Below are 26358 nucleotides of genomic sequence, written 5' to 3' on the forward strand. Positions count from 1 at the left end.
GGCCCACCTCCTACACTCACCTTTCAATGCAGAATCTGACAAGAGGGAGACGTCCAAAGGTGCCCTGAGGACGGCCGGGAGTAGCTGATGGACACAGACGGAAGATGGGAGATCCTGGCAGGAGAGGCAAGACAGGACTTTCCTTCAGACACAGAAATTCCACGTGCGAAAACAAAGGTGTGTGCAGAGGCCAGGTGCACCCGCATGTCACCGGAGGGGGTGTTGGGTTCGGGCGACAGGGGGCTTTTACTATGCAGATGCCTTTCCTCCTCAGGGGCTGCTTTTGGCCGTCAGGGGCCTAATAACAACTGAAAAGGACCTTCAAATCCGTCCTAACTTTCACTTTTTATAGACAGATATACAGAAGCCTTAAAAAAGTGTAATGACTGACCTGTTCCAGGTCACAGCTCTGGCTGACAATGGGGGTCCTGACGGTCAGTCCACGGCTTCTCTGCCTCTGGCCCGCCGGCGCTGCCCAGGCTACCAACCCAAAACTCCGCGGCCAGGGCCGCAACCCCGGTGGTCTGAGTGGCTGGACTACAACTCCCACAATGCCTTCGGCCCAGCCTTCTTCCCGTCGCGGGCTGAACACTGTATTCGCCAATAGAAAAGCAGAGTTCCAGGGGCCGTTCTCGGTAGCCAATGAGAGCGGTCGGGGGCCGGCCTCTACCGTCCATTGTTCTCTGTGCCCCTCGGCCGGAGCCGTCGTGACTCCGGAGGGGCCGGTCCGTGGCCGGGGCTCTTTTGCACGCGAAGTCACGGCCGGAGCAGTATCTGGTCTCCGAAGAGGTGAGCACGGAGACACGGTCCTGGAGCATGGCGGCCCACGGGAATAGCGCGAGGCGTGGGAATAACGGGCCTGGAGCCAGGGCTGGCAGCCCGCTGGGGGAGGGGTGTCGGGGGTGCAGTCCGTGGCCCCGGTCGCCGGGGTTTGCGCGCTGGTTCGCTCAGCGATCGCAGCCAGGCCCTTCTCCCAGAGATGCGCTCCTTGCACATCCAGCCCGGGGCGCAGGGTTCGGACTGGAAGCACACTGGACGACGTCCCGCGCAGCTCGTCTTACACATGGGGAAACTGAGCTCTTAGGGGGCGTGTCTCGCCCCGGGGCACAGAGAACGAGCTTACCTGGAGCGGTTTTCCCGGGTTTCTAAGGAAGACTTGTTATCCCTGTGTTTCTTCTAGTCATCGTGAACACATTGGGAACTTAGCTCTTCCCACTAGTATTTGTTTTGTTTTTTAAATAGTTTTTCTTCTCCCCTTTATTTGCTTTTCTTTTCTTTTTTTTTTTTTTGGAGGGAGGATTATTATCTGAGTCTTCATAATGATTTTTAAAAATAAATTTGCATTGCTTTTATAACCTTTATAGTCTTTAAAAATTTGTAATTTCACTGCTTTCAACATCTTGTAGAATTTCCATCCAGATCATTTTTTTTTTCCTTGCGTGTATTCGTTTTTAAGGGAGTTGGGGGTTATACTGTATCTATGGTTTTAAATGCCTTACTGGTTTTGTTTTTATCCCTAATTTTCTTATTATGACGATTATCTTCAATCTTTAAGGTTTAATAATCTTTGTCATAATTTAGAAATATTTTAAGATACAGCGGAGTGCACAAATCTTACATTCATACATAAGCTCTTGTGCAACTATTGTCGAATCGAGATATAGAACGGAGCCCCTTCTCAGTCAGGACCTCCCTTAGGTAGCCATTTTTATGTCAACATAGTTTTTAATACATTTTACTGTTTGGATGTGCCATAATTAACCACTCCCTTGCTGCTGGCTTTTAAATGTCAATTTTTATTTTTTTGCGTTTAGAAAGAATGCTATGGTTGGATATCCTTGCAAATAAATTTCTCTTTGCAAAGATGGTTACTTTAAAAGAAAAATTCCTGAGGGGCCAAGGTGGGATTGAAGAGTATGAACATTTTAAAACTTCATACTTTAAAGTACTATAATAATGCATTTGAGATGTTACCTTCCTTCTAGTGAGGCTCAAAGTCTCTTGACAACTGATCCATTGCTATCCTTAAGGTGTCCTTGTAAAATAAGAAGGATGGATGTTACTTAGTGGTGGTCTGAGAGGCTGAGTATGTTAGGTCAAGGTCACTGACTTAGGGCAGGAAAGCTCAGCCCTGGATCCTTGCAAGGGCTTTGAATTTCTTAGACTTATGCTTTTGCAAAGAAAAATGCTGTATACGTTGTATTTATGATTCTTCTTAACTTCTCTTGCTATAGGGAGAGAGAGGTTTTCAGGAATAAGCCTTTTTTCCTTTAAGAGGGACAGGAAACTTGTGTTGATTTGCGGATGTAAGAATCACTTGGTGGCCTGACCCGGGCTGCTGTGAGCTAGATCATTTTAGGACAGTTTACTTACTGATTCTGGTTCTCTTTCTCATTTCTCAGCCAGGCTACTTGTTGAAATTTGAGGAGGGAGGTGTCTTCTCAGAGAGTCGGCTGGAGAAGACTGAAGTCAAAGGCTAAAAGCCTGAGCGACTGGCCCAAGAACGTGGGTGATGGCTGCGGAGGTGCCAAGAGTGGCCACTCCCCTGAGCCCCTTGGCCGAGGTGCCTCACGAGGAAGACGAACAGGAGGAGGTCACCACCATGATCCTGGAGGACGACTCTTGGATACAGGAAGCTGTGCTGCAGGAGGACGGCCCCGAGTCCGAGCCCTTTTCCCAGAGTGCTGACAAGGGCAGCCCTGGCGAGGAGGCGGCTGGAGGGCCGCAGGGCGCCCTCGGCCGCCTGCGGGAGCTCTGCCGGCGCTGGCTGAGGCCAGAGGTGCACACCAAGGAGCAGATGCTGACCGTGATGCCAAGGGAAATTCAGGCTTGGCTGCAAGAGCACAGGCCCGAAAGCAGCGAGGAGGCAGTGGCTCTGGTGGAAGACCTGACACAGACCCTTCGGGACAGTGGTGAGATGCCCACACTCCCAGGGAGAGGGTGGGGGCCCCCTCCGAGGTAGAGGAGGAGAAGGTGGCATCCAGGACAGAGTTTGGGACAGCCCCATCCCCTACGCTGTCTGTGGAAAATCAGCACATTGTCACCTTTTTAAAGTCCCGGGGGTGCAGTGACAGTGGCAGAACTTCAGAACTGGAGGGGATCAGAGTATTATTCTTGGAACTGCGTCTGCACAGTCAGCATGGTTTTTACGTCTGTGTTCATCCGATGTGTTAGGAAGTGGATGGAGGTTTGCGGGGAGGGGCTGAAGACCCTAGAAATCGCTCCTGGCACCTTTTCTTGGTTGTGCAATAAACATCCAAATATTTGAAGTTCCAGCAGTTAGAAAAAACAAGCCCTACTTTTACAAAAGGGATGATTTTTATGAAACTGGGATAAATGACAAGTAAACCAGCTAATAAGCGGGAACTTTCTGTGGCACAAAGTCATGCTGGCTCTTAAAAGAGGAATTACCCACTTGAGTTCTCTGCAGCAGTTAATAATTTGCCTCCTGTTATTAATAAACTGGGGCACGGAGGCCCGCCATTGAACTGTCTGCCTCCATCCTGCTCTTCTCTAGTAAACCAGACTCCCCTGACTTCCGGACACTTCCTTCCAGTCCACCCACGCCTGTCACAGCTTCAGGACGCACGGACAGTGGCAGAAGGAGGGGCGAGGCCGAGAGGCTTCACGGAGGATGAGGAACTGGAGCACGAGCTGTGTCACAAGTTGGGAGGGTGCAGGCAGATGGAAGGGGGGGCCTCCAAGAGGAGCTGTGTGTTGAGCAGAGGCTCGGAAGGGGGGGCTGGCATGGCATAGTTCAGGTGACAGTAGGAAAGGCTGGATGGCTGGAGTGGCAAGTGTGTGTTGAGGAAGTGGCAGGAAGCAGTTTGGGGGGAGGGTGAGTGGAGGCTTGGACTGTCTGTCACTGACCTCAGCAGGTTCTGGAACTGGGGCCCAGGCGGCATGGGAGGAAGCTGTCTGGCGACAGGATGTGGGTTTGATTAGAGGAGGGAGAGGCTGTGGGCAGGAGAGCAGCCCAGAAGCCTCGGAGACATCAGGTGTGCAGGGGTTGGGCCAAGGTGGGGACAGCAGGGGACGGGGAGGGGATCGGACACGTGTGAGAAAGAACTCAGTAACAACAGCTGGCATTTACCGGTCCCTTTCTGTGGGCCAGTGGGACTAGCATCTAATATCAAAACTCACAGAAAGTACCATCTGGGGAGAAAGCAAAATCATTATCACTTCATCAGGGACTCCCATAACCATGCAGCCACTACGAGGCCAAGGTTCAAACTCATGGGACTGAGCACTGACCTCATGTTCATGTCGTCTGTGATGCAGAGGGATAGTTCCCAAGGGGTGTTGGAAAGAGGAGACGCAGATGAGGCCTGAGACAAAGGTGACTGACTCAGAGACATCTAGTCGGGAGTCAGAGGACCGGGAAGAGAAGAAGGAAAAGGGCAGAAGTCCTGACAACCTTCAGGCACCTGGGGGATAGGAGCAAAGTCAACTTTCGGAGAAAGGGACCACCACTGAGGGTCTCCTGTGAGCCCAGCCCTGCAGTGGACACCTTCCATGTCCCTGTCACTAACAATCCTGTGAGGTGGGGACATGGAAGTGTGGCGAGGTCAGCCCTTACTCAAGGTCACACAGCGGCTAAGTGGTGGAGCCAGGACTGAAACTCCAGTCTGTTTGCTTCTGCATGTGGTGGGTAGATCCTACATTTTATCTGAAGCAAAGTACCTAATTTTCTTTGGCCTTGAAAAGTAACTTTTAGCCCTGGCTGGTACGGCTCAGTGGGTTGGACGTTGTTCCCGCAAACTGAACCATTACTGGTTTGATTCCCAGTCAGGGCACGTGCCTGGGTTGCTGGCCAGGTTCCTGGCTGGGGGCGAGGAAGAGACACCCGATTAATGATTCCCTTGCACATGGATGTCTCTTTCTCTCTCCCTGCCCCTCTCTTTAAAAACAAAATGTTTTTGAAAAATTACCTTTTAATTTTACTCTTCCTATTTAAAAAAAAATCACAAAAACCTCATTCTATTTAAATACTTGGTTTACCTGCCTTCTGATGGATGGGACAAGTTTGTAATGAACTTCAGGATCTTTAGTCAGATACTGCACTGAGGGGAGGGGCTCAGGGCTGAGGAGAGGCCTCGGGGGGGGTTGTTGTTTGGTCGGGGAGGTCACAAAGCAGGTTAGGTCCCAGCAGGTGCCTCAGGCGATAATAGGCACCCACAGCGCCCTGCAGGGACTTCCGGAGAGGTGTTTGTCAGTCCTTTGAGAGCATCTCTGTTGGTCTTTGTTTAACAAATGCTGCTGGCTGTCCTCATGACTACTGAGAGGAAGGACATATTTACCCAGTAAGAGGGTTTAATATTGACTGGCAGGCACCTCTAGGTGCTCACAGCGTCTTATCATCCCAGTTGAAATTGGACCTCTGTTAATAGGTTAAGGGGTGCAGCTCCTCTCGGGGTTTCCCACATCTTCGTCTCTGGCCTTCACGCAGGTTCTTGGTAATTCATCTGAACTCTGGCAGCAGCCGCCCGCGGGGACCTGCCTTCAGCCCCTTCCATGATGGCTGTTCCACTCCTACCTGAGTGATCGGTCAAGCTCCTGCTTTAGAGTCTTCATGCATCCCCCGGGTCTCCAGATCTTCATGAGTCCCCAGTGTCTTTAAATCAATTGTGATGTCCTCCCGCTCGGAGCCTCGGCCCTGCGAGACCTGCCCAGATGGCCCTGCCCCGTTCAGACCTGGTCTTGCAGTTTCTTGAACGTGCCTGCACTTCCTAGCCCTCAGCTGTGTGCCTGAGTTTTCACTGGGAACGGCTTTGCCCCGTCCCTGTGAGAGTGTCCTGGTCCTCCCTGGGGTGTCCACCCTTGGAGACCTGCTCCGAATTTGTCCTTATTTGTCCCTTTTCCCTGGAGCATCCTGGATCAGCGCCGCCAGAAGGCTTCTCCCAGGGCCTTTGATTCATCTTCTCTTTGGGGTTTTTATGATAGTGCATCTTGTTTTCTATTTCTGTGAATCCGTGTCTTACTTTTTCTGGGAACCTATAAAAATCCAAAAGGCAAGGAACCTTTTTTTTCTTTCTTTCTTTCATCTATAGAGAAATGGAGATTGTCAGCTTCGAAGCTACTTTTTTCCAGTAGGTGAACCCAAGAGTCACAGCTGAGCTCTCCCCCCATCCCAGCATCACCTGCTTTTCTGTGGGCACAAGCAACAGTTTGCTGACTTTGAACTTACATTCATTTTCCTTAGCAAGACGAGGAGTGGAGAGTGTGAGGGCTGGGAAGGTTTATCTCTTTTAAAGCTGTGATTCTCAGCTTCATGACAAAATCACTTTGAATTCATTTAACTGTCTGAAATGTATACCTTACGGAATTCCTAGATGTAATGTTATAATGTACAATGTTTGGCAGTCACTCGTTTAAACTGATAAGGGGAGCTCATTGCTGTTTTTATCAGCGGTTAGTCTTTCATGCAGCCAGAGTTCAGGCGGAGAGGTTCCCGGCCCCTCAGGTAAGATCAGGTTCTGCCAGCTGCTCAGGGCAGCGCTCCTGGGGGCGGCGGGGGTGGACACTGCCGCCTGGAAGCACTTCTTTACTTTACACCAGCGCCTCTGACCACGGTTCTGGGACATAGTGGCAGGTCCCAATCAGGCGGGAGAGGCTTTGCGAGGACTTTGAGCCTGACCCACACTAAAGCACCATGGGTAGCGACCAGTTTCATTGTTATAAATATTGACACCAGCCTCCCTCGCACTCATCCTGACATGCTTCCTAGCACGAGAGGGGGACGCACGTGGCCCTGTGAACAGCCATGGAAATGTGCTGCGCATGGGAGGGCGAGAGTGTGTGTTGAGGGCAGGGTCAGGGCACATACAAGAACCAATCAATGCTGCAGAAATGGGTAGAACAACAAATCAATGTTTCTCTTTCTCTCAAATCAAATAAAAAAATTTAAAAATATTTTTTAAAAACATGCGTGTCAAATTTTTTTAAGTCTTTTTTTAAAAAAAGATTTTATTTACTTAGAGAGGAAGGGAGAGAGAGAAACATCAGTGTGTGGTTGCCTCTCACGTGCCCCCAACTGGGGACCTGGCCTGCTACCCAGGCACGTGCCCTGACTGGGACTTGAACCAGCAACCCTTGGTTCACAGGCCAGTGCTCAATCCACTGAGCCACACCAACCAGGGCAGATGCATGTCAAATTTTATCATGCACATAAATAGAAATTTACATTGTTATAGAAACTAATAACGGAATAGAGCATTACTATAAATAAACAGCTTATTAGCTTTAATAATGGAAATGTCACTAGGACTTTGTGTAATTATTTTGCTAGTTGTCTTCCTGGCTGTGGACAGATTTGCTTTCTAAGGGGGTCTGATGTTAGGTCTGAGGAATAATCAGGCTATCACCTTTATCAATAAATCACTGATTTCTGTATATACTACAGACTAAGACACCTTACAGATACAGTGCACAAGGGAATTTATGGTAAAAAATAAAATAATGGGAGGAAAAAAAATGGAAGAACACAAGTTGCATGCTGTAAAAACATCCAGTTTTTGGCTCCAAGCTTCTAAGCTGGCAAGGCAGAGGTGAAGCCACCCTCAGGAGCGTAAGGCAGACACAGATCACTTGCCTTCTGGTATTTCTGTCAGCAGATTTCCTCCCTGTGCTCATCAAGGGGACGTTGGGTGGTATAAACAATGTTGTTAGCAACTTCTTGGCAGCATTAAATGTTCCTGACAGCCATTAAGTACTAATGACACTCCTTACCAGAGCCATTAAACCAACACACACAGTTCAGTGAACGCAGCTCGCCGGGGTCAGAACAGTGTGGTCCGGGCTCACAGCTTTCTGCCCTGGCTTAATCCTGGGATAGATGTACTCATCTCTGGTCTAAGGAAGGGGGTGCGTATTCTTCCAGAAATCCTCCCTAGTGGTTTCTTTCGCCCAAATGTTTGATAAGTATTGGGTAGCAGAGGATGTGACAGGGCAGATCTTTTGTGTTACTGATGGATTTGATCTATGGGCGCTTTCTGCAGATGAAGCTGCCTACTTGCTAGTTTCTGCTCATCTGGATGATCACAGAGTCCTTGCTGCAAGGATTGCGTCATCTTGTCTGTGTTTTACATCCAACTAAGATGATAAACATGAGATGCATTTTAGTGCATGAGATTATGTTCCTTTTGAAAGGAGACTCAGCTTTAGGGAAATTTCTGTGACCAATTCAAACTTCATTCACTCATCAAATTTAACTGAGCACCTACTAAGCATGATGCGGCACCCTGGTGTGCATCAGGGGTTGTATGCCCCGTTACTGTCCCTTGATTAGGACCTTCAAATTCCCACCTGCCCTCTGTGCCCAGCGGAGAGACAAGTAGAGACATTCTGGTTGACTACCAGGAAGTTTGAGGCCTGGTAACTAGGTAACCAGTTAGAAGGAAATAAACCTGTTTTTTAAACGTTTTAAGGATTCTTTAGCCTCTTTATTGTCACTAGAAATTGAAATTTAAAACATTTACCCTTTCTTTTCTCATCATTTCAGGGAATTGGGTATAAACTGTATGTTTTTTTTCTTCATTATTTCAGATTTTGAGATCCAGAGTGAAAATGGGGAGAACTCTAATCAAGACATATTATTTGAGGACGGGGAACCCCACGAGACCTTCTCAGAAATGCCCGATGGGGAAGGCGTTCAGCAGTCTCACTGGGAAAGTGACTCTGAGAGAGACTGTGGCCCCACGGGGCTCCGGGGAAAGGCCCCAAGGGAGGACCGCAGGGGTGTGCCACCCCGGCGCAGGGAAGCTGGGCGGCTCATAGGCCTCCAGGGCACCTATCTGGGCGAGAAGCCCTACGAGTGTCCCCAGTGCGGAAAGACCTTCAGCCGGAAGTCCCACCTCATCACGCACAAGCGGACCCACACGGGAGAGAAATACTACAAATGTGACGAATGTGGAAAGAGCTTCAGTGACGGTTCGAACTTCAGTAGACACCAAACGACTCACACGGGGGAGAAGCCTTATAAGTGCAGGGATTGTGGGAAAAGCTTTAGCCGGAGCGCAAACCTCATAACCCACCAGAGGATCCACACGGGCGAGAAACCCTTTCAGTGTGCTGAGTGCGGCAAGAGCTTCAGCAGGAGCCCCAACCTCATCGCTCACCAGCGAACCCACACGGGCGAGAAACCGTACTCGTGCCCCGAGTGTGGCAAGAGCTTCGGCAACCGGTCCAGCCTTAACACCCACCAGGGAATCCACACTGGGGAAAAGCCCTACGAGTGTAAAGAGTGTGGCGAGAGCTTTAGTTACAACTCCAACCTGATCAGACACCAGAGGATCCACACGGGGGAGAAGCCATACAAATGCCCCGACTGTGGGCAGAGGTTCAGCCAGAGCTCAGCCCTCATCACCCACCGCAGAACTCACACGGGCGAGAAGCCCTATCAGTGCGGGGAGTGCGGCAAGAGCTTCAGCCGCAGCTCCAACCTGGCCACGCACCGCAGGACGCACCTGGTGGAGAAGCCCTACAAGTGCGGGGAGTGTGGGAAGAGCTTCAGCCAGAGCTCCAGCCTGATCGCGCACCAGGGCGCACACACGGGCGAGAAGCCCTACGAGTGCCTGACCTGCGGGGAGAGCTTCAGCTGGAGCTCCAACCTCATCAAGCACCAGCGGACCCACACTGGGGAGAAGCCGTACAAGTGCGGCGAGTGTGGGAAGTGCTTCAGCCAGCGCTCCCAGCTGGTGGTGCACCAGCGGACCCACACGGGCGAGAAGCCCTACGCGTGCCTCATGTGCGGCAAGAGCTTCAGCCGGGGCTCCATCCTGGTCATGCACCAGAGGGCCCACTTAGGGGATAAGCCCTACCGGTGCCCCGAGTGTGGGAAGGGCTTTAGCTGGAATTCAGTTCTCATTATACACCAGCGGATCCACACAGGGGAGAAGCCCTACAAGTGCCCCGAGTGTGGCAAAGGCTTCAGCAACAGCTCCAATTTCATTACCCACCAGAGAACGCACATGAAAGAGAAACTTTACTGACACGGCCGAGAGGCAACATGAGGGGGCTGGCCCAGGGGAGGGGATGGTCACGCTGCACCCACGCAGGGACGTCTCATTAGAAGAGCCATTCTTCCTGAACGGTCTTTGGAGATCTGTGCCAGACCCTCGCCCCTGCTCGTCCTCGTTCCTAGGATCCCGCCATCTTAATGGTTGGAGCCAAACCCCAAGGACAGCGTAGGGCTGGAAGGTCGGAAAGTGGGTCTTTTTCTGTTTTGTTTCATGGCTTGATTGGCTCCCTCTCTCCTGGTCCGTCTGTGTCCCTTCCTCTTTGGTAGAACGGGGGTTGGTTTCTCCCTGTGGAACGCAGGTCAGCCCAGCCCACGCTGCGCCGAGCCCTCTGAGAAACGCCAGAGACCTCCTGGCGCTGCTGGTGGCTGTGCTGCCGCTTTGCTGGGCTGCGGTGCGTTCAGCCCGAGCTACTCGCAGTCCCGGCCCCGAGCCCGCGTCAGCACCAGCCCTTCCTGAGCTTCAACTTCAGGGCGAGGTGGAGCAGCCTCTCCAATTCAGAGTCACCACGTGAAGGTCAAGCCCTGTTCTCTTTCTAGAAAGTGTCAGAAATACCAAAACGCAGAGTATGACCTGGAACCAGTGTCCCAGTAGCCTTTTCGCCGAGAAGGCCGGACAGGGCCCGCCAGGGGAGGTTTATGTTTCTTGTCTCTGCCGTGTGCTGTGGGAAGTCGGCTGCCAGGGGGAACGCAGCGGTTTTGTGGGGCTTGGGTTTTGAGTGTGAAGGTGGAGACCCCCAGCCCTGGACCCCGGTGGATGGCTGTTTCTCCTCCGGGGCTGAAGCAGCCCTGTGCTCTGCAGGGTGGGCTTACGTCTTTACTCCGCAGGCACAAAGCTCCATAATCGTTACTCCACACACTTGACAGTTCCCCCTTCATGTTTGTTTTCTTTGTCACATACATGCACAGCTAGAATTCTGTCCAGTAGCTTTTGTGCACTACAGAGGTTATTTTTAAGGAAGTGTTGGTTGTGAGGACATGCCATCTGTCCCCAGGAGAGGTCCAGGCTTGAATCAGCTGTCGTCCTACAGAGGTCGCCCTTGATTTTAGGGTGTTACCAGGGCTTTGTTCTTGGGTCTTTGAGCCTTGAAACAGTAAAGATGGGGATGACAGCAGGTGAAGGGGTTTGTCATGAAAAGAGGAGAGGAGATGTTTCTGGGAAATGTGAAACCGCCACATCCTGTGCATGGGGCCTGTGCGCAAAATGGGCCTTGGTTCTATAGGATGGATGCTCAAAGTCCCCCAATAAAGTAGAGTCCCATTGTTTCCTGGCTGTTATTGATTTTTTTCATCATCCAAGGACATACTGATTTTAGAAAGGGAATGAGAGGGAGAGAAACACTGATAAAAGGGAGAAACACCACTCGGTTGCCTCTTACACATGCCCCAACCAGGACCCAAACCTGCAACCCAGGCATGTGCCCTGACTGGGAGCCAAACCCACGATCTTTTCCGTTTATGGACGATGCTCCAACCAACTGGGCCACACTGACCAGGGCCTGACTCTGTATTTTAATGAGTGCCAAAAGAACCCATGTGAACTCGCCCGTCCTTAACAAACACACACCCCGCTTCCCCACCAGCCCGCCTCCTGCCCAGGCTGAAAATGGCCCGAGACCTCAGGGAGGACACCCGGCTGCTTCAAAGAGCACACGTCTGGGCGGGCCTGGTCTGTGCTTGACCAGTGCACACCCTTCCCAGGGTCCTTTGCCAGCTCTATCCACTCTGTCAGCCAAGACGTGGCGCAACGCCCAGCATTCATTCCGTCTCTGTGTCAGGTACTAGGGGAGGTTGTGAACAGAAGTCCCATAACCTGTCTTTATCAGGTGTCACTAGAAGATTCCCATCAAATCCTCCACGAGGACCCCCTTCATTTCGGTGGCAGGCCTGACCCAGCCTACCGCAGCCCTGCCCTCTCCCACTGCAGTGCCTGGGGCCTGTTACACACCTCCCTCTTCCAGGATTTGCCCCCTCCCTCTTCCACCTTTTATGTCCACACCCACATGGAAGTCCCAAACTGTCTGCAGGACCCAGCTCGGCCTGGAATACGACCGGAACTCAGTCAATTTTTGTGAACTGAGTTCTTTTCATGGGGTGTTATATAAAATGCAAGAGGTAGAGGGAGTCCAAAATTCTGACCTGGAAAATGGATTAGGTTTCCTGCACTCTCCTTTGGTAAGAAGATACCCGTTAAGTTAGTTTTAATTTCAGTGCCCTCTCTCCTAAGTTGAGATCTGTTGCTACTGGTGAATGGAGACAAAGCTGAACACATTCATAAAAACCAATGAAACAACTTCTGTTTTTGAGATGTCACAGATCATCCAAAGCCACTCCGCCAGTGGTACTATGACAGGCCCATGTCACCGGAGCAGAGCCAGGACTTGGGTCCTGGTCTGTCCGACTCCAACACGAGTGTCTTCATCACTGCGTCCCATCAGCCTCCCAGCCGTCAGAAGTGCTGGGAGCCACGCCTGCGTGGGGGCTGCGCTGTGGAGTCGGCGCGCAGGGCCTGACTGTGTGGTCAGCATCCCTCCCGAGAACGCCCCCCGCAGCCCGTTAGGTGGGGAAAGCGTCTCTGTGCCAAAGGCCCATGGGACTGAAACCTGCTAGAAGCAGCGGGACCCTGTCGCCCACAGGTGCTCAGATCTAAGAGTAGCCACCAAATCCTTATCATGCACCCTATCCTACCTGGTGTTTTTCTATGTTTTTCCTTTAACTTCCTCAACAACCCTGCAAGGCAGTTACTGCTATTCTCATTTTACCAATAAAGACCCCGAGGCTAAGCGAGGCTGCTAAACTGGCCAAGGCCACTCGGCTGGTAACAGGGACCTGTGGTCACTTGAGCCCTAAATCAGTACCTGTGTCGTCCTCTTCCTAGAGGTCCGGCAGGCGGATGCTGGTGTCAGTGGGAGACACGGAGGTCCACCCAGTCCCACACGTGCAGAGAGGCGTCACTCGCCGCCGACAGCAAGGTCCTTGGTTTGCGGGGGTGCCAGGTGTGGGTGGTGACCAGTGGAGCAGTGCCTGTCCCGTCGCCATCTAGGAAGATGTGACCTCTGTGCGTGAAGAGAGGCTCTACTTGGCCCTCTGTTCCACCCCAAGACGTGACATCATGGACCTGGACTGTCGCATCAAAACCTGAGGAAGAACCCGAAATGAGACAATGGACACCGAATCTCTAAAGTGACTTTTCACGTTGGATCTGTGGCACTGAAAGAGGCTGTGGGTGAGGAATCTAACAGCCAACAAGACGCTGAACGGCCCTGCCGGCAGCTGCAACCCCGTGGGGCCCATGCCCACGGGCCTGTGCATCTCTCCCGGCCAGGCTAGGGGTAATCCTGGACATCGGTTCTCTCTTCTCATTTTCCCAACTGTGTGAAGTGGGTACTAATATCTACCCCAGGGACCTGAGGTTTAAGAGACTTTTTCAAACCTTTTCCACTTGCCCCAAATTCTAACCCACCTGGGTCTCTCTCAGCAGATGGCCTGTCCCCCCGCTGATGGGGGAAGAGCAGCCTTTAGAGGAACATTCTCGTTCCCCCCTGACCCAGCTCCACCCACACTCACCCCAGCCACTGTTTCCTTGTTAGGAGCCGGCGCCCCCACCCACGCTCAGTTCTTCCTCTCGTCCTGGATCCTGCCATTACCACTGGTCTCAGCTAGTATCTCAGCCTCTCAGCCCCACCCCAGTGGGTCCTTCCCGCTGGCCCTCAGATACCTTCATAAATATCCTCCCTCAGCTAGATGCTGCCAGGCCCGGCCAGGAGCCTGCTGCCCTGGGGGACTGCTATAATTCAAAAAGCAAGGAGACTGAGAAGCACCCTGCGGTCCCATCGCCTCTGTCTGGGACAGCCCCGAGGCTGTCCTGGTGTCTTACTGGGCCTCTCGACCAACCTCAGAACTGCTGCCAGGACAGGAAAGCCTGCCCCCAGCACGGGAAGGGTTGGCAGCCAGAACGGGGAAGGCCTGCGCCTAAGGAACCTGGAGACTTAACCTGGAGATTCTGTGTGAGCACCTTTAACGTGCAGGGCCAGAGGCTCCCTCCTGGGCACCCAGGGGCCCCCCCGGAAGAGAAAGCCCCGGCAACAGACGCAAGTCCTCTCAGCAGCACCTGAAATGGCCAGGCAGCTGTCCAGGCCGGGAGCCCAGGTCACTCGCAGCAGCTGTGGGTCCGGGCTAGGTGCGGACACTGGGCACTGGACGGAGCGCACAGGATGGCAGAGATCCCGAGCGTCAAGAAGGCAGAGCTGCCCATCGGAGCAAAGGCTGGCAATGCTGGGCCCAGGGCCCGGGGCCTTGCCCCTGACTTCGGCACACCACCTCCCTCCACCAGAGCCAGGGCTGGCGCTGACAGCCTCTGACGGTGCCCACTTCTGGCGGGTGTCAACGAGCCCCAGCCGGCCCGACGTGCAGCAGAAGGCAAAGGTGTCCGCATCCAGGGCCTGCAGGCTACTTAGCTCCTCACTGTCACTGACACCTGGAAGACAGACGGCAAAGGAGAAAAGCTGCTGGAGTCACATGGTCTGGCAACTTGGCAGGGCTGGCTGGTCACAAGCCCCCTCCTCTGGGAAGCATCCCCAGTCCCAGGCAGAGTGAACCACGTCTCCTCTCTCCTGTTCATCCCGCCTTTCTTCTCCGCTGGGCGGATGCTGGGCTCTGCCTCCTCCAGTCCTGGAACAGGAGCCCGAGGCCCGGGCATGACTCCCACTCATCCTGGGCCCCCAGCGTCGTGGCTGAGAAGCGTTGTAGAACACAGTGGCTGGAGGTGCCGGCCAGGGCCAAACTGTGGCCGTACCTGAGGTGTACGTGGTCTTCTGGGATTCCAGATCCACGACCTTCAGATCGCTGAGCCGCACCCCGTGGAGGACCCCAGGGGTCACCGACGAGAAGATGGAGACTCTGGGCCAGAGAGTCGCTTCCTTCTCACTCACAGCAATGGTGCTGACGGCTTTAATGACATCTAGGGGAAAGGGGAAGCAGTGAAAACCCGGAACGTTACTGCAGGCCTGAAGCAGGACACAGTGAGAGCCGGCCAGTGGTCTTCCCCTGTACGTTTAGAAGGTCGAGGAAGAAAGGGGACTGACCATTGGCAACAGGCGATATGGAAACATAAACACTCTGACTTATGTTTACATTTTGAAACTGTCAGAAGCACTTCAATTTCATTATAATTTGTGTTATGAACTGTTTTCAAAATGAGAGATAATGAATCAGAGCCGCCATCTCAAAAGCCCCCAAAGCAGTTCTGGCTTTTTAGGGTGTGGAGTACAAATAGAAGGGAAGGGAAGGGAAGAACGCATTGATGTCACTGTTTACACTGTAAGCGAAAATAACAGGTACAGAGTTCCTGACCTAATATTATTTCTTCAAAAACATATTCTACGACCTCAGCACTCGCTGAAGCCTTGCAAGCAAAGGTTACAACGCAAATGTCACTGTCCTCAAACACAAACTGGGCAAGAAGGCTCATGTCCTTCTCACACGGAACAAGAGGAAGACAGGTGACCTCAAGCTGAAGCAAATTTTAGTTTTGTCTGTCTCAGCCTGCTTAGCGGACAGGCGGGCTCTCGTCTCTGCGTCTACAATTGAGGCTTCTCGCAACAGAAGCCAGTTATAATCTAGTTCAAACAAGCAGTCTGCTTTATACACTACTTACTCAAAGGGAGGTGCTTCAAGACGGCGCTCATTATGTGGTTCCCACAGTCGCCGAAGAAAAGGGAGATCTGTGTATTTTTCAGACGCTAAAGGACGGGCAGAAGTCGGGATGTGAAGGGAACGGCTGGGAGAAGAACGCTAGCAGGACCTGGGCAGCCAGCACACAGAACGCGCAGCGCTCTCGAGCCCTCACTGCTCCCCAGGCCTGCGGGCTCTCAGGGCACTGAATCCAGACGTGCCCCCTCGCCTGCTCCCACCACAGCAGCTCGGAGGCCCTCAGTGGACACAGCAGCTGCGCCCAGGACAGGAGGCAGTCTTGGGGGAGTGTCGGCGAGGCTGTGGTTCAAACCGGCCCAGCAGGGCCCTGACGCTGCCAGGCCACACTGAAGCAGCTCCCTCCTCCCTGCCCACCGACTCCGGGGAGCCCGCAACAGTCTCCCCAGGACCCGCTGCTCCGAGCCAGGGCACGGTCTCAGATGTGAGCTGTCCCCTGATGGGGGAAGGAGGTGGCCGGGAGAAGACGTCAAAGACCGATCTCAAAACTGCAGTCGGAAACAGAGGCTTTGGAGCTCCGTGCCTGCAGAGCTGCTCTGCAGTCACAGCAGAGGGGATGCCTTCCTGTGCCTTGTGCTTCGATCAATAGGTTCTCTGTGCAGTCTGGGGCTGGGCTGGTAAATGTGGTGTGGGTTTTCCTAGAGGCGGGCATTTTACCTGGGCCATCAGCTCCCCTAGGCCTGGGCTACAGGTTCTGCGAGGCACCTGGTACCCCAGGCCCTGTCCTGACAAAAGGCAGCACCAAGGTGCCTCCAGATGGACGGCAAGTCTTGTCTAAAGGCTTTTTGACAAATGGTGCTGGGAACACTGGATGCTCACATGCAAAAAGGTAAATGTAGCCCACCCTTACCTCATACCAGACACAAAGGTTAACGCTAAAGAGAACAGAGATTTAAATGTTAGAGCAAAAGGATTAAAACTTTTGGGGAAAAAAAAAACAGGAGAAAGTTTGAGTTCGGTGAAGATTTCTTAGCCATGTCGCAAAAAGTGTGGTCCCTAACAAAAAAAGTGATAATTAAACCTCCTTGCTCATGAATCCCCAGAACCTCGCCCAGTGCTTCACATGGGAAGCACACAATGAATATTTGCTGATGGAATGAGATGTCAGCTACTGCTGCAAATAATAGTAATTAATAGTAATTATTATTATAAACGTGCCCTTTCACCCACAGATCTCTGCCTCCAGGAACCACGATAGGCAAATGCTGGCAGAGTGCACGCTGCTGTCGGGAAGAACCCCGGCAGCCTTCCCAGAGCCCCACGTCTGCACTGAGATCGGGTATTGCTATCTAACCCTAGTGCCCACCTGCCATGATTGTGAGCGGACTCGGAAGTCAGACCTGATCTAAGCCTTGGTTCAGCTACTATCTTTGTGAATGTAAACAAGTCAGCCTCTCCGGGACAGAATTTGTCCTCAGGCTCATGAGAATTTAATGAGATCTCACATATGGCAAGTGCTTAGTATAGTGCCAGGGACAGAATGCGCACCTACTAATATTACTGTTACATCTTACAGACTGTTGATTAATCTGAACAAGTATCTGTGAAAATGTACAGTCAAAGCAGAGTATCAAAGGGCCCGTGACAGCATACCATCTTAGCCTGCTGGGGAAAAAACACCTTCACCATAAAGATCTGAATGGGCATCTCACCAAAGAAAACGTATGAATGGCTGATAAGCACATGAAAAGATGCTCCACACCATCGGTCATGAAGAAAAAGTGAAAGAAAGCCACCATGACATACAATTTCACACCCAATAGGATGTTTTGAATAAAAGACAATGCAAATGTTGATGAGGACATGGAGAAATGGGAACCCTCATACCCTGCTGGTGGGAATGTAAATGATGAAACCATTTTGGAAAACAATTTGGAAGTTTCTAAAAATATCAAACATAAATTTACCCTATGACCCCGCAATTTCACTGTCTGTCCGGGAGAAATGAAAACGTACGTATGTCCACAGAGACTTATCAATGAATGTTCTTAGCAGCATTATTCATAACAGCCAAAATTCAAACCCATCAACTGGCGGACAAATATACACAAATGTGGCACATGCAGACAATGGAACACTCTTCAGCCGTAAAAGGGACCAAGCTACTGATACACGCTATGACATGGTATGACATGGGGACCTCAGGGCTTATGCTAAGTGAGAGAAGTCAGATGTAAGAGACCACATATTGTATGATCCCACTGATACGAGATGGAATTTATAGACAGAAAACAGAGTAGTGGTTGCCTGGGGCAGGGTGTGGGTGTGAGATTAACAGCAACTGGCCTGTGGATCTTACTGGAGTTATGAAAAAGTTCTAAAAACTGATTTACAGTGATGGTTGCACAACTTGTTAAATTTACTAAAAATCACTGAATTGTGTACCAACAATCGGTGAATTCCAATAGTAGTATATAGAAAAACAATTACAACTCCAAGTAAGTGATACAGATGCCTGCAAGTGATAAGGTCACGAAAAGAAACAGGAAAGGTGCAGAGGGCCAGTGACCGCAGAGCAGAGGAGCTCGGGAACTGCCTTTCTGCAACAGTGACGCTTGGAGAGAAGCCAACACCCACGGCCAGTCTCTGGGAAGCACCCAAGTGAGGCGGCGTGGGCACCTGCTGGCAGGCACAGACTCAGTCACACAGGCAGGGGCAGTTCCAAGAGCAGACGGCCACGGTGGCCAGCAAGGCTCTAACTGGAGGAGGGACGCAGGCTCTGGGTGGGGGCTGCGGGCTCTGGCACCTGCCCGACGGGGCGATGCAGAGGGAGTTCCCCTCCACTCCAGAGGCAGCGGGAGGAACGTGACTTCTCAGAGGAAAACAGGGTCACCCACGCCTCCCGCTCACTCAGTTTTCCTTCCCTGAGGCTACCATGCTGGCAAACAGGTGACCTCCCACTGCCTCCTCCTGCTCTAGGAGGTGAGCTCACCTGATGGCCACAGCTCTGCCCTAGCCTCTGCCATGGCACCTGCCTGGGGAACAGGCAGTTCACGCCATGCCCACCTACGACTGGGCTGGGAAGCTCAATTCCTGAAGCAAGTTACAGCAGGCTCCATTTGGGGCTTGTGTGTCATGCTGTGGTTGCTAATTCACCGCTGCCTGCATTAGACACTGAATTTTAATTCCCATCAGGCTCCGAGTCTACTCCTTAACTGGCTCAGACCAGGGGATGGAGGTGTGTGTGTGTCAGCCTGCACCAAGTCAGATTCACTCACCAGTGTCATCTGCGACCTGCCACACCTGCAGGTAACAACCTGGGAGGCCACTGGTCACCAGTAACCTGTTGAGGATAGATAAGAAATCTCAGTGGGGAACTCACCCATGTACCCGCCAGCCTTTCAGCCCACGCAGCGTGGGACTCTTGCATGCCCACCTCAGGGAAGTGCACTGCAGGAAGGGATTGTCCGGCCCAGTTACACTCACTTAACAGAGGAGGAGCAGGCTCACTCCACTCTAGGGACCAACCCATAGCCATGCAGTCAGGGGGACTGAGCCCCTAGAGGGGACAGCAGCATGGAGCGTGAACACAGTCCTGACCCAGACTCTCAGCCTCTGCCAGCTGCGCTAGAAGCCCCAGCCTCCCGCCGTCAGCTCTCTCAGAATCTAAGAACATCCTAATATTTGGAGCCGCTCCAGAGATCTGTGGGTTACAGGAGTTGAAAGGTCCTCTGAGGGACCATGAAGCCACCAAGGAACAGATTCTTTGTATTCCAGATTTCTGTATATGTGTGTTGAGGGGATAGCGAGGGAGGGGAGGGGATACAGAGGCAGAATACCCCTGACATGTCCAGCCACTCCATCCTGAATGGAGGGTCTGGGTCAAAAAACTGACCATACCTGGTGTCTGGCACGTGCTTCAGATCAAAGACAGACCTGTCGGAAAATCCTCCGTGGCGTACCTTGAAATCTCTTTCTGGGAACAAGCCCTGAAATAGAGGGGCGGCCAATCAGATAGAGCCTGCTACCCAAAGGAACGCTTCAGATGCGCGCTAGGTAAGGAGCCAGATCCCAGCCTGGCAGAAAGCCATGGAAGCCACTCTGCTGGCAACAGATACTTCTCCCTGCGGGGCCTCGTGGGCTGCTGTTTGCCAGTGGTCAGCTCAGCTGCCTACGTGACGGCTTCCTTCCCTTCCTGCACGTCCGAACCCCTTCTCCTCACCTTTCCCCACCACTTCCACTCTAGCACTCGTGTTACACTCAGGCCTTCTTAGAGGAGTCAGAGGCTTAACAGCTTCGTAAAAAAATAAAACAAAATAAAAGCTAAAAGTTATCAGCCGACTAACATATCCCATTTCTCCTGCCACCACCCACTGGAAGCCAGGTGGATTCTTCTAGCAATAAAAATATAACTACCAATTATCCAGCATTTAATGTTTCAGGCATTGTGTTTAGTGCTTTATCTACTTGATCTTGTTGAATTCTTACAAACACCGCGTGACACGTAGGTCCTATAACTATCTCTCCTCTAAAATGACAAAACCAAGGCACAGAGAATTTAAGCAAGTGTTCTAATATCACACAGGGGTTATGTTGTGAATTTGAACCCAAGTCTGTCTACCAAGTCCACACTCTGAGCCACTAGACTACTATCTTCATGTGAGGAACTAGAGGCAGGGAAAAGGAAGTGGCGCAAGAGGAACAGCCAGTGGTGAGGTGAGAGCAATCAGGTGTCTCATAAGGGCCCAGTCTGGGCTCACGCTGAGTGGCGGGGGTGGGGAGATCAACAGCACTGGGTGGGAAATTTTCCCCACGGCAACAGGGACCAGGCCGCCCTATTAGATGAGTTATGATGGTTTCATAGCAACACCAGGCAGCTACCAACTCTGTTCTTTTGACATATTTTTTTCTCTTGGCTTCTGAAACACTGACCTTTTCTGAGACTCCGCCTACTCTAAATATTTTATTATTTTTTAAAGATTTTATTTATTTATTTTTAGAGAGGGGAAGGGAAGGAGAGAGGAAGAGAAACGTCAGTGTGTGGTTGTCTCTTGCACATCCCCAAGTGGGGACCTGGCCCACAACCTGGGCCTGTGCCCTGACTGGGAATCGAACTGGAGACCCTTTGGTTCACAGGTTGGTGCACAATCCACTGAGCCACACTAGCCAGGGCACTCCTTCTCCTTTAAAGATTATTAGTATTCCCTGTGGGTTCACCTTCCTTTGCCCAATCCTTCTGTCTTACTCCTTATACACATCTGTTCTTGATCATTCTAAGCGTTTTAACCACCCTCTACACCTTAATAGCTCCCTAAATCTATTCTTGATAAACTAAAATCAACCTCTCTCTCTAGTAGCCCTGTGAAAATCACAGGACATTCCTTAATATTTATCTCCGTGGATTTTTGCCTCCCCCTCTATTAGACTAGAAGGGCAGGCCCAGGGTTTGTCTCTCTCTTTCTAGTACCCAGGACAATAGCTAGTAGACAATAGAAGCTCCATAAAGATGTAATAGATGACCAAAAGTAGACACACATACTCAGCATTAATTTTCAAGTTACCTGGTTTTCTTTTACAGACAGTCTGAGAGGTAATATCAGATGAAGAATTTCGTTTTTTTTCAGGCTTTCATAGCCAGCAACAAAGACTCCTGGGAAAAGAAGCAGAAGTAGCTGTGACAAACGGCTAGAAAGGTTCTGGACCATGGCTGGGTCTAGAAACTCCGCCGAACACGCTGAAGCAAAGATCAATTCCTGTGTCACTGACATGCGGCCTTGCGCTGCGGGATGGAGGCGATCCAGCTCTTCCTAAGTGCTGGCGGGGTACGAAATTGCCACGAGCGACCAAGAGGTTCTCAGAATAGTGGGTAGAGTGGGTTGGGTCCCTCGGGCTGAGCTCGGGACTCTCAGGCTGAGTGGGATTCCATCTCCTCACCTTTGTCACCAACCCATTCGAGGACTCGGGTGGCTCCTGAGAGGTCGAAGGCATGGAAATCCTGGTACCTGCGTGACAGGGACACAAGGGCACATGGCGCACAGCCATGGTTTGGTGTTTGCGGACCCAGGCTCTGGAGTCAGGCAAACGCAGGCTCAGGTCTTGTTACACGTTTTTCTCCCTGTGTGACTGGAACCAGGCCGGTCACGACTTCCCCGAGCCTGGGGACTCCCAGAGCGCTCAGACTCCCCCAGGCTGATACGAAGAATCCACGAGCTACTCTGGGGTCCCACTCAGAGGCTGGCGCAAAACAACCGGTCACTTATTATCGCCCTGCACCAGCACTGCCCTTCCCAGCACCTCACACAACGCGCGCACACAGGGATGCGCCACTTCCCGGAGTGCGAGCCCAGCCCAGGCAGGGTCCGCCGTACGCCCGGCCCGGCCCCGCCCCGCGGCCTGCGCCCGCCCGACCCACCACCCGCCCGCCAGGCCAGCTCCGCACGCGAGTCCCCGTCCCAGGCCCACACGATTTACAAGCGCAAGGATTCCACCAGCCAGTCCTCCGCAGGCTCCATGGCAACTGTCGCTTCCTGTACCCAACTTCCGTCTCGGAACCTTCCTGGGCGGGAGCGCTCTTCTCGCGAGGAGTGGGCGCGGCCTGCTGACTCGGGGGCGTGGCCTCACAGCACGGGGCGTGGCCTAGACATGCCTGAGCGCGGCCACTGATCCTGTGCGCTCCCCGGCCTAGGTTCGGGGTGCTCCTGGCAAAGGCTCCGGAGAAAAAGACGTAGAATCAGGAATTCCTAGGATGCCAGCATCGGGCGGGGCCTGAGGGACCAAACACTGCCTTTTACGATCGGGTTATCTGAAGCCCAGGGAGCCAAGGCCAGGTAAGATACAGAATGCCTGGTTACATTCGAATTTCAGGTAAATGAGTAAATTTTTCCTGTAAGTGTATCCATGCAATATTAGGCCATCTTTACGAAGAAATGATTGCTTATCTGGAATTCTAATTTAACTGGGTGTCCTGTATTTCCTGCTAACCCTGGCAATCCCTACGGAAAGCCAGAGAAGGGTTGAGAGGGAGCAGAGTTGGACCCCAGCTGGGCTCTCGCCCTTGTGTGCGCTGGGCGCGCCCCTCGGAGGCTGGCTTGAGGATGACACGAATGGGGTAAGCAGAGCCCCATCTAATGTAGTGCAGGCAGCTCCCTTTTATGGGCAAGGAAGCACGAGACGTGCCTGTGCCAGTGGGTGGCAGAGGCGGGAGGAGAGCCGATTGCCTGGCCCGGCACCTGGCATGCAGCAGGAGTTGGGGACCTGCCTGCTGAAGGAGCTAATGAGTGGGGGTCCTGGGTCAGTGCCCAGCTGGTGGTGCCATGGACTGTTCTGGGCTTTTTGGAGCCAGCCCCATCTGCTGAACACTCCATGCTCCAAACCCCTTTCCCTCCCATCCTCTCACACGTGCAGGAAGTAGAGGACCAGACATTCCATGTAAAGAGCAGGGTGTTTTATTCACCATTTCAACAGGGAAGCAAGAAATACAGCAGGAACATAATCTGTGTCTGCACTGCCAGTATTCCTGGTGACCCGACCAGATATTCACAGTAACGGAGTAACAGAGATTTGAGCCCAGGATTTACATCCACGTGGGCCCACTACCAGGGTCCCATTCAGCATCATCTAAGTCACGCTGTTGCGTCTTTTTCACGAATAGCATCACTTCCGCAGCATCTGCAACAGCAACCTCCTGAACTGAAAGGGAACACAGAGTAACTGACCTTGGCAGAGGGGGCAAATGACAGGGCCACCCTGCCATACCTAAGTGCTAGGCATCCAGAGAGTTAGAAAGAGAAAGGCCCTCAGAGCCCTTCTTCCTGAAGGTAGTCCTGGGAGGGGTCGGGGCAGTGGTTTTCTCACAGTAACAGCCCCAACCTCAGTCACCGCAGTCAAGGGAGATCATGGAAGTCAAAGTCACTGGCCCTCTGCCAGGGTCAGCTTTTTCACTCCCCCAGACCTCACCTCTGAAGCCCGTCCCCCAGGGCTAGGTACTGCTTCGTTGGAGATTTTCTAGTTGGTCTGCAGGTCTCAGGCCTTCAAGACCAACAGCCCCAGAGGTGACATCATCTCCCTTCAGACTCAGGCAGTTCAAGCTCTGGGCTAACCGTTTCATTTGAGGTCCCCAGGGGTGGGTGGTTCTGTGCATGGGAGGATCAGGAAGGTTGGCTGCAGCTGGACCTCCTCTGGGGCATGCCTCTCTCTTCTTCAAAAATATACGCACCCGATGCTGGGCACAGTGGGGGATACAAAGGTGAGTCGGCAGCAGGTGTGGCCAGGGAGCTCAGACTGTACCGGCTCCCATGTACTAAGCGCATTCTATGCACCCAACATCATGCTGAGCATAGGATACGTCTCATGTAATGGGAGACGGGCACTACTGCCCCCATTTTATGGATGAGGAAGCTGAGGCTTAGAGAGGTTAAGTGACATTTCTAAGGTCACACAGCTACTAAGCAGCTAGGTTTTCAGCCCAGCACACTGTCACCAGACCCCTCCTCTACCACCTCACTCAGCCTTCCGCACACAGCAGCAGAGTGCCAGGGAAGGTGGGGTGGGGCGGGGACAGCACCAGGAGCAGGGAATGGCTGGAGACTAAGACAAGACTGGCTTGGCTTTAGCTTTGGGGCTTTGAACCCCACAAGCAAGGGTGTTTTTAACTCCCACCCCTTCTCTTCAGCAGGGCACCTCCGGCAGTGTCTGAAGACATTTTGGGTTGTCACAATTATGGAAGTGGGGGGGGGGTGATCCAGTGGACAGAGACCAGGGATGCTGCTAAACTTCCTACAATGCATAGGACAGCCCCCAAAACAAACAAGAACTGCCCAGCACAGGATGTGCCGAGGTTGAGAAAGCCTGCCACAGGTCACTGAGGCGGATGACAGACTGGGAAGAGCACTGGTCAAGGTGAACAAGGTGGGACTCTGGCCCGGCTGCTACCTGACTCTTCTCTCCCGCTCTGTGGGCCTCAGTGTCCCCACTCTAACCACAAGCACATACAGGGCACAGCAAGGATAGGGAGCTGGGGTGGCGGGCAAGTCTGTCTGGACGGTCGGGGGAAAGGGCCACCTGCGAGAGGCTGGATAATCCCACGCTGACTTCAGACTGTGCAATTCATGAGGGAAAACCTCTCCTACTGCTTACTCTGGGGGTTGCTGGGAAGGTCAGCTTCCTTTTATTACTGTCTTTCTTCCTTTGGGTTTTCACCTGCCTTTCTTTCCTTGGAGTCCTCTCGCTTTGAGCTCTGGATCACAGGGAGAGCCTGGAATCCCTGGATTGCTGGGGCCCATCATGTCTGGCCGTGCAGGCACACCCTAAACCCAATGCTGGACCCAGGGGCGGCCCTGGCTGAGCGTGTCCTGGGTGCGAGGTGGAGGCCTGACTCACCTGGGGGTGAGGTGCTGGGCCGCCAGGGCTGGTGCCCAGAGCTTTCTTCAGCAGGAGGATCCTGAGAAGATCATGACTCAGCGGCAGTCTCTGGTCCCTCAGGGAGATGTGGGGAGCCGTCCCCAGTAGGGATGGGCTGGGGGGCTTCAGACTCTTCTTGCCCATGAAGTGACCTAGAAAGGAGGTGCCGAGGCACAAGGGAGTCAGGGAACGAGGATCCAGTCACAGTGGGAAAGTCCCCCATCTCACCCATCTTTTGTTCTTGTGGCAGGAATGTATGCAGCCTCCTACCTCTTCATTGAGGAGCCATAAGGACCCCTGGGTGGTGGCAAAGCCTGTACCCCAATGTTTCCTGGACAGCTGGAGGGGTGGAGAGGATGGCACAGGGAAGAGCAGGGGGGACGGGCCAGGGCCAGGGAGAAGCTCGGCCCGTCCCTGCTTAGAAGAGGATGGCAGAGGGCAGAGAGGGAAGTGGAGAATGAAGAGACGTCTGGAAGGCGGAGGTGCAGGGAGGAGTCACACAGAGGTTGGAAGAGAAGTCAGCAGAGTCTTGTTTACGGGAAGGGGCACCGGCCGGCAGGTGGGTCCAGCTTCAGCTCTGCGGGAACCGGCTGAGGGATCTCAGCCAACGCACCGACCGTCTGCGTCTCAAGTTCTCCATCTATTAAACCGGACGAGTTCCGGGGTCCCCACCAGCCCAGGGGCAGCCAGAGAAGCAAAGGGGGATGAGAGCAGGGGGTGAGGGGCATCTGTCCGCGTCCCGAAGACTCACCGGTGGCCCAGAGGTTGCCCCGCGGGTGCACTCGGATTTTGCTGGCCCGGCTGCGGGGCTCCGGGAGGTCCCAGCTCAGTGAGGCGGCGCCGGCGGCGAGCAGAGCGAGGAGCAGGACGCCGCCCAGCCGCCGAGCGCCCTCCGCCTGCGGGGCCATGGCCGCGCCCGGGCTGCACGGCCACGCCACCGCTCCAAGCTGAGATGCGAGTGGGGCTGCAAGGCTTTCCTGCGGCTCCCGGGCTCCCTGGCTCCTGGCGCCCGCGATCCTGCTTTAAACCGGGGCCCCGGGGCGGAGCCTGCCCGAGGACGCGCCTCTGGTTCCCACCCCGCCCGCCCCCCCAACCTGCACACCCGCGCCGCGCGCCCGCTCCTGCGGGGTGGCCTGGCCCTCCCTGCCCACGACCCCTCTAAACCTCCCTTCGTTCGGGGACCGGGGATGCCTCTGCAGCGTCTCACCGCGCCCGTGCCCTGCCAAGACCCAGAACTAGAGGAGCCCTGCCTGCCTGCCTGCCTGCGGGGACTCTCTGTCCGCTCCGCCAGCACC

The 26358-nt window shown here is 53.2% G+C and overlaps 3 protein-coding genes across 4 annotated transcripts; 1 reads left to right on the forward strand and 2 right to left on the reverse strand.

Annotated features, from left to right (window-relative positions):
* The first annotated feature begins 668 nt into the window (after nt 1-668).
* ZSCAN2 (zinc finger and SCAN domain containing 2) lies at nt 669-11281 on the forward strand. 2 transcript variants are annotated; one of them, XM_090263780.1, is made up of 3 exons: nt 669-789; nt 2403-2912; nt 8545-11281. In XM_090263780.1, the coding sequence occupies exons 2-3, from the start codon at nt 2513-2515 to the stop codon at nt 9987-9989; spliced, it is 1845 nt and encodes a 614-aa protein (XP_090119906.1). In that variant the 5' UTR covers nt 669-789; nt 2403-2512; the 3' UTR covers nt 9990-11281. The 2 variants fall into 2 exon arrangements, with proteins under 2 accessions (XP_090119906.1, XP_090119908.1); XM_090263782.1 differs by having other exon boundaries at nt 2407-2912.
* WDR73 (WD repeat domain 73) lies at nt 9966-22224 on the reverse strand. Its single transcript, XM_090263783.1, has 9 exons — nt 22136-22224; nt 21599-21666; nt 21226-21314; nt 19565-19653; nt 18943-19007; nt 14811-14975; nt 14127-14492; nt 12874-13153; nt 9966-11100 (listed from the first exon to the last, which is right to left on the reverse strand). The coding sequence occupies exons 1-8, from the start codon at nt 22174-22176 to the stop codon at nt 12918-12920; spliced, it is 1119 nt and encodes a 372-aa protein (XP_090119909.1). The 5' UTR covers nt 22177-22224; the 3' UTR covers nt 9966-11100; nt 12874-12917.
* Nucleotides 22225-23258: 1034 nt separating this feature from the next.
* NMB (neuromedin B) lies at nt 23259-26043 on the reverse strand. Its single transcript, XM_090263641.1, has 3 exons — nt 25815-26043; nt 25043-25215; nt 23259-23353 (listed from the first exon to the last, which is right to left on the reverse strand). Exons 1-3 carry the CDS (start codon nt 25969-25971, stop codon nt 23318-23320), a joined length of 366 nt encoding a protein of 121 aa, XP_090119767.1. The 5' UTR covers nt 25972-26043; the 3' UTR covers nt 23259-23317.
* Between the last annotated feature and the right edge of the window lie 315 nt (nt 26044-26358).

This window comes from Furipterus horrens, unplaced genomic scaffold, assembly GCF_987537825.1.
Source record: "Furipterus horrens unplaced genomic scaffold, mFurHor1.1.pri manual_scaffold_16, whole genome shotgun sequence".
Classification (NCBI taxonomy): domain Eukaryota; kingdom Metazoa; phylum Chordata; class Mammalia; order Chiroptera; family Furipteridae; genus Furipterus; species Furipterus horrens.

Bases quoted from the DNA above. Each gene is read 5' to 3' on its own strand.
- ZSCAN2 (XM_090263780.1), top strand. From the start codon at position 2,513: ATGGCTGCGGAGGTGCCAAGAGTGGCCACTCCCCTGAGCCCCTTGGCC. The intron at 2,913-8,544 runs GTGAGATGCCCA...TCATTATTTCAG, and splicing joins ACAGACCCTTCGGGACAGTG to ATTTTGAGATCCAGAGTGAA.
- WDR73 (XM_090263783.1), bottom strand. From the start codon at position 22,176: ATGGAGCCTGCGGAGGACTGGCTGGTGGAATCCTTGCGCTT. The intron at 21,667-22,135 runs GTAAATCGTGTG...CCTGTCACGCAG, and splicing joins CTGGTGGAATCCTTGCGCTT to GTACCAGGATTTCCATGCCT. The intron at 19,008-19,564 runs GTATGGTCAGTT...TATCCTCAACAG, and splicing joins AAGCACGTGCCAGACACCAG to GTTACTGGTGACCAGTGGCC.
- NMB (XM_090263641.1), bottom strand. From the start codon at position 25,971: ATGGCCCCGCAGGCGGAGGGCGCTCGGCGGCTGGGCGGCGTCCTGCTC. The intron at 25,216-25,814 runs GTGAGTCTTCGG...CCTCCTTTCTAG, and splicing joins GGGCAACCTCTGGGCCACCG to GTCACTTCATGGGCAAGAAG. The intron at 23,354-25,042 runs GTGAGTCAGGCC...GTTCCCTTTCAG, and splicing joins GCCCAGCACCTCACCCCCAG to TTCAGGAGGTTGCTGTTGCA.